Source organism: Mastomys coucha, unplaced genomic scaffold (assembly GCF_008632895.1).
Source record: "Mastomys coucha isolate ucsf_1 unplaced genomic scaffold, UCSF_Mcou_1 pScaffold5, whole genome shotgun sequence".
In the NCBI taxonomy this organism is placed as follows: Eukaryota; Metazoa; Chordata; class Mammalia; order Rodentia; family Muridae; genus Mastomys; species Mastomys coucha.
Window position 1 is genome coordinate 102,849,709 of NW_022196911.1, and position 7,157 is coordinate 102,856,865.

The 7,157-nt window shown below is 47.9% G+C and overlaps 1 protein-coding gene across 5 annotated transcripts in view; it reads right to left on the bottom strand.

The window, feature by feature from the left end:
- Nucleotides 1–7,157, bottom strand: part of Pecam1 (platelet and endothelial cell adhesion molecule 1) — a 93,313-nt gene that overhangs the window by 18,484 nt on the left and 67,672 nt on the right. For all 5 annotated transcript variants that reach the window (XM_031350980.1, XM_031350979.1, XM_031350983.1 and 2 more), the window contains exons 13-14: nucleotides 4,378–4,431; nucleotides 2,589–2,651 (exon numbers count right to left, since the gene is read on the bottom strand). In XM_031350980.1, coding sequence (XP_031206840.1) covers nucleotides 2,589–2,651; nucleotides 4,378–4,431 — 117 coding nt within the window. The remainder of the gene's footprint in view (nucleotides 1–2,588; nucleotides 2,652–4,377; nucleotides 4,432–7,157) is intronic.

Genomic DNA, 7,157 nt, shown 5'->3' on the forward strand with positions numbered 1-7,157 from the left:
TTTTTTTTTTTTTTTAAAGAAAGGAACTCAGAACCAGCCATTTCCTAGTCTGAAGCCTCCGGAAACATTCCCTTATTCGTTTAGAATAGGACTGAAATCCTTGGGGCCCCATGTGCTCCAGCATCACGCTGTCCTCCTACTCTCTCCATGCCCTCTCTGTCTCTGCAGACATGGGAGCATGCTTTCAGATACGTTTGAGACAGGGTCTCCTGTAGCTCAGGATGGCCTTGAACTCTTGGTCCTCCCATGTCACACAGCCACGCTTTGGGACTGAGTGTGAGTATGCCCCCACACACCCAGCAACCCTTTCAGACCAAACTAAATGAGCTAGCTAGCTGTGACCTGACAAAACTAAAACTACCCCTTCTACTCCCTGGGTCTTTCTAACCACCCCCCACCCTTAATGCAGCTAGCTGCCTTCTTTTCCACCTTCGGCCCCTGCTTAATCAATGGCTTTCAAAGAGGCCCTTTTGCATGGCTCAGCAAAGGTCAGAGAAGCTGGCCCCCTACTGCACCCCACTCTGCCCACCCACAGCACTCACAACCACTAGATGATACCATCTACTCTTTAGGTTTCCCAGCTCCCAGTTAGACGACTCGCACACCACACCGGGGAGGGAAGACCCAAGCCTTCGTGTCTCACACAGTGGCTGGCACCTTTATATCTCTGTCACTGTTAACTACCAAAATGAGTCAAACACTTCACTATAAAATAAAAAAGACATGAGCAGCAGGCCTTCCACATTCCCCACTCCTCAGGTCCAGTCAGGACACCACCACCGACGCCCACACAGCAAAGCACATTAAAGTCTCCAGTCCACATGCCTCTGGAGACAGTTCTGACCAGAGATCACAGGGAAGTGCCAGTGGTGTAGCACGGGACAGCACAGGACATGACCCCCAACTGGAAAGTGTCACACACATATATAACTGTTGACGGGTTACTTGGAACCAGGCTCAGTAAGAGGAGGAAGGGAAACTCCAGAACTTGTCCTAACTCATCGAGCAAGAGCTGGCTTCAGGACGCCATCACCACGTGGCCCCAGCTAATGACTGGAAGGCCCAGTCTGGAAAACTGCCCAGGGTTGCTTGGCTGAGAACACAGCACACAGCTTTAGCCTCAAGGAAAAGGGAGACAGATGGCAGCAGAACTAAGGCGCTTCCCCGAGGGCTGGAAGGCTTGGGATGGCTACTTCCTTTGAAGCACACAGGAGCTCAAGCGTGGGCCAAGATGGAGAAGGGTTGGAAGATGGGCATTGTTTCTGGTGCTCAGAATGGCTGAGATCCATGTTCAGGTATCTGCTGTAACCCACCTACTGTGCGTCTGTCTCCTAACACTGAATCTGATGGGGACTTACAGGCAGCTTGCCCTTGAGTGAACCACACACCCAACCAAAAGAGCTAAGGTACAGATCCGATCCCATGCCACACTGAAAGGAGGATGCTATTCCTTCCCCAAAGTCCCTCTAAGGAGGAAAACCCTCCGTGATGGGTAATCTCCAATTTGACTGGATTTAGAATCGCCAAGGAAGTTTTACCTCTAGGCATGTGTGTGTGTGTGTGTGTGTGTGTGTGTGTGTGTGTGTGTGTGTGTCTAAATTGGGCTAATTGAGGTGAAAAGAGCCCCCCTAAACGTGGTTGGCACCATGTCATGGGCTGTGGTCCCAAGCTGCATAAAGAGGACAAATGCAGCAGAGACTCAGAATTCATTGCTTCCCCTGGACGCAGCATCTAGAAACAGAACTGCACTGCCTCCAATGGCAAAGCAAACAAACATCTCCTTTAAATTGGTCTTGTCAGGCCGATTGGTCACAGCAAGGAAATAAGTAGCATAGACATCGTCCACGCCCCCTCCCCCACCATCACCATCATCATCATCATCGTTTGTTGTGTGGTAGCGGTAGGGGCTCTGTGCAAATGTGAGTGCAATGCCTGCAGATACCAGAAGAGAAGGCTGGATTCCCCTGGGGCTGGGGTTACGGGTGGTTGTGAGCCACCCGTTATGGATGCTGGGAACTAAACTCAGTTTCTCTGGGAGAACAGTCTGTGCTCTTAGCCACTGAGAGCAGCCCCCTGTTCCCCATTTTAAGCACACATTTGATTGGTCCACACAGGCAACTGTTCTAGGAACACAGTGCATCTGGACAGGGGCTGGCCTCTGAAAGAAGGCCTGAACACACACACACACACACACACAGAGGCCTCTGAAAGAAGGCCTGAACACACACACACACACACACACACATACACACACACACACAGGCATCTAAAAGAAGGCCTGACCACACACACACACACACACACACACACACACACACACACACACACATGGCGGGGGATGGGGAGGCTACTCCCACAGACTCTTCCAGAGAAGAGTGCTCAGCTCCTAGTCCCTGCCTGGCCTGCAGTGAGCACTCAGGGTACAATCACAATTGTATATAGCTCCAGACTTAGGCGCATCTAGTAGGTCTGCAGAAGACCACCTCCATTCGGAGATGTAATTCTGACTGCACATGCTATCTCACATGGTATCTACATTTAAGCCCAGAACCTAATGTGGGCTCGGCTCACTTGCAAGGGCTGCTTACCTTGGTGAGGCTCAAGGGAGGACACTTCGACTTCTGTGTATTCTACATCCATGTTCTGGGAGTCTGTTAAAGGAATCACAGCGCGGTGAGTTTAGATAGCACCTCCTATGGAGGCAATCAAACCACACCAAAGACCTTTGTTCTGGTCAGCCCTGCACTGGTTCAGGCAGCAGACACTGTACATAGATAGCCTCTCACTATGAGTGTGGGAGGATTTTCCATAGGTTTATAGATGTGGACAACAGCCCAGGATGGGCTACAGCAGTCAAGGCCTGCCCAGTCTTAAGGCTGTGGAAACGGATTTGAATGTCGTAGGACCAGGCTTACCAGTCTTTAACTGTTTAAAGAAGATGAGGCATTCTGGGTAGCAAAATCTCCAGGCTCTATGGAGACACCCAGGAAATTATTTTGTTTTCAGCTCTGGCTTATATTGCTGCTGCTACTGCTGTTCTTCGTGGCTGGTACCCCAGGAGACCAGGAGAGGGTGTCAGATCCTCTGGGACTAGCACTACAGGTGATTGTGAGCCATTCCCTGTATGGGAACTGAAGTGGGGGCCTCTGACAGAGCAGTCAGTGCTTAACAACGGAGCTATCTCTTCAGCCCTCATTGCTGCTTCTTGAGACAGGGTCACATGTATCCTGGGGCAGCCTGGAACTTGCTACCCAGCCAAGGCTAGCCTTGAATACCTGGTCTTCCTGCCTCACTCAGCCTCCTGAGTGCTGCGATTACAGATGTGACCACATCTGCACTGTTTTAAGGCCTCGCAGAATTGTTCTTGCTGGCAGCTAAAACAGATGGTTCAGCCAAAGAGGCTTCACAGTAGCAGGTTGGGAGTTTCAGTTCTCCAGAGAGCAGTACAGAATGGAAAATACCTTTAAGAGACGATTTAAGCCAGGCAGTGGTGGCGCACGCCTTTGATCCCAGCACTTGGGAGGCAGAGGCAGGTGGATTTCTGAGGCCAGCCTGGTCAACAGAGTGAGTTTCAGGAACAACCAGGGCTACAACAGAGAAACCCTGTCTCAAAAAAACAATAAAAAACAAAAACAAAAAAACAAAAAAAAAAAAGAGATGATTTAAGCCAATTCCTCCAAGCTTTAGGCAGAAGTAAACTGTCTATTGTTAGTTGTCTTAAAAATTCTTTAAAATCTCTACCTCAGCCACCCAAGAAAGACATCCTCCTACAGCACTTGGAGTGCCAGGAAGGTTTTTTTTGTTTTTTGTTAGTTTGTTTTTGGCTTGTTTCTACTTAGATTAGGAGGCATTACCATTCAGAACACGGGCTAACATCTTTGGAGAAAAAGCCCGGCCACCTACACTTTACTACTAGGCACATACAGACAGAGCCTCTAAGAGGTGGGAAGTTGTCCAGACACCTCAGAGTTTAAGTTTTCTTTTCTCTATGATTAGTTATTTATTTATTTTTGAAGACAGAGTCTTACTAATTACTATGTAGCTCTAGAACTCTCTATGTAAGCCAGGCTGGCTTTGATACCAGAGACCCACCTGCCTCTGTCTCCTGAGTGTTGGGATTAAAGGTGTGTGTCACCACAGCACACAGTTGCTTGTGATTTTTTTTTTGTTTGTTTGTTTGGTTGGTTTTTTGTTGTTTTTTTGAGACAGGGTTTCTCTGTGTAGTCCTGGCTGTTCTGGAACTCACTCTGTAGACCAGGCTGGCCTCGATCTCAGAAATCTGCCTGCCTCTGCCTCCCAAGTGCTGGATTAAAGGTGTGCACCACCACTGTGTGATTTTTAATGTAAAAGTTTCTAATACAATATTTAAATAATTACCTTTATTTTGATTTATGGGTTTTATTGCATCGTTTCCAGGAACATCATCATAACCTGTTGAAAAATTAACAGTCAGGATGAGTGACAATAGAAATCAGTTTCCTGTAACCGTGTGTGTGTGTGTGTGTGTGTGTGTGTGTGTGTGTGCACGCACACGCGTGTGTGTTCTTACCATGTGTATGTGCTCTCACTCAAGAGTGTGTGAGTTCACATGTGTGTGTACTCTCACCCATGCACATGTGAGTGCATGTGTGTGAGTGTGTTTTCTCACCCATGCATGTGTGTGTGCTCTCACCCATGCACATGTGTGCATCTCTGTGATCCTGGCTGGAACTTTCTGACTCAGCTGGACCGGTTCATGCTGGAACCCACAGGGTGTGATCTTTTCTATTCACCTTCCCCAGTACTGGGGTTATAGGTGCTTGCTGCCACATGTGGCTTTTACATAGGTGCTGGGGAAGTGAACCCAAGTCTTCATGCCCACATAGCAAACACTTCACCATCTCCCCACACAGCAAACACTTCACCATCTTCCCAGTCCTCCGATAACTTCTAAAACCTCCAGCACTGCTGAGAAAGCCAAGTCTGATTTCTTCAGGTGACAAACACCTTTGCCTCTGGTCCTGGGTCTCCTCCATCTCTGCGGTGTGAGCTTTTCCTACATGCAGTGGGCCCTCCCGCCACTGCCTGAGTAGAAAGAGGAGCACTTTCATTTGAAAGTTATTCGGAATTCAGAATGGTTTGATGTAAGTGAACTAATTAAAAGTAAAGCTTCTCTCCTGAGAGGCTCTGACAGTGCCTGACTAACACAGATGTAGAGGCTCACAGCCATCCATTGAGAGGCTCTGACAGTACCCGACTAATACAGATGTAGAGGCTCACAGTCATCCATTGAGAGGCTCTGACAGTGCCTGACTAACACAGATGTAGAGGCTCACAGCCATCCATTGAGAGGCTCTGACAGTACCCGACTAATACAGATGTAGAGGCTCACAGCCATCCATTGAGAGGCTCTGGCTGTACCTGACTAACACAGAAGTAGAGTCTCACAGCCATCTATTGAACTGAGTACAGGGTCCCCAATGAAGGAGTTAGAGAAAGGACCAAAGGAGCTGAAGGGTTTGCAGCCCCTTATGATGAACAACAATATGAACTAACTAGTACTCTCAGAGCTCCCAGGGTCTCAACCACCAACCAAGGAGTACACATGGTGGGACTGATGGCTCTGGCAGCATGTGTATAGTAGAGGATGGCCAAGTCGATTATCAATGGGAGGAGAGGCCCTTGGCCCTGTGAAGGTTCTGTGCCCCAGTGTAGGGGAATGCCAGGGCCAATAAGTGGGAGAGGATGGGGTGGCAGGTAGGGGGAGGGGAGAGGCAGCAGGGGTTTGTTCTTATTGTTTTTTTGTTTTTGGAGGGGAAACTGGGAAAGGAGAAATCATATGACATGTAAATAAAGAAAATATCTAATAAAAAAAAAAAGGGAAGCTTCTTTCTACAAGGGACCGGTCACTAAAAACAAATACGAAAGCTGATGGTTAGCTAACGCTCTCTGGTTAGGGAAGCAGGTTGATGAGAATATGGTTTAAAGAAATAACAGTGTCTCCGGATTATTACATCAATGTACACACACTAAATGAAGTGTGGGGCTTGCTCAGTGGTAATGCCCTTGCCCAGAATGTATGAAGGCTTTGGCTCAATCCCAAGAACTATAAAAACAAACACACAAAAACACAAACACACATACACACACACAAACACATATCTTAGCATGTTCTTTGCCTTAAAAAATTCTTATATGTAAGATATTATAAATACTATGCTTCAGGAACACATGGTTTTCCAATGTGTGTTTGTGCTACATCAGTGCTATTATTCAATTTGTTTGTTTGTTTTTATTGCTTGTTTTTTGTTTGTTTGTTTGTTTGTTTGTTTGTTTCAAGACAGGGTTTCTCTGGGTAGCCTTGACTGTCCTGGAACTCACTCTGTAGACCAGGCTGGCCTCGAACTCAGAAATCTGCCTGCCTCTGCCTCCCAAGGGCTAGGATCAAAGGCGTGCGCCACCACTGCCCGGCTTATTGCTTGTTTTGAGACAAGGTCTTGATGTGGAGCCTTAACTGGGCTTGGAACTCACTATGTAGAGACCGAGATGGATTCCAATATGTCTGTCTGCATCTGCTCCCTCAACCCCTAGAGTGCTGAGGTGTTCAGAATAAGCCACCACACCTGCCTCTGAGTGACTTTCTCATTGACCCAAGAGTCCTGAGACTCACTGGACAGCCAGAATGGCATCTCCAGTTGGGCAGTAGTGGCGCACACGTTTGATCCCAGCACCCAGGAGGCAGAGGCAGGCAGATCTCTCTGAGTTCCATACCAGGCTGGTCTACAGAGTGAGTTCCAGGACAGCCAGGGCTATGCAGAGAAACCCCATCTTGGAGAGGAAAAAAGAGGCATCTTAACACTTCTCAAAAATGCAAGCGCAGAAGGTTTCCCTCACTCTCCCTTTGTGGCAGGGTTAAGTGAAGGGGTGGAAATCCCGTCTGACATGTGTTACCGAAGATTCAATTTGATTTAATTTAATACCAGGTTTCTGTTTCCCAAGTGCCACCTAATTATTTCGGTCTATGGAGGCAATGAGCAGTAGGGTCAGTCTCCATTTTTCGTTCCACAGAAATGAAGCAGAGAAGGGAAAAACAGAACAAGTCCCACCAAGTCTGAGGCCAGCCTGGTCTACAGAGTGAGTTCCAGGACAGCCTGGTCTACAGAGTGAGTTCCAGGACA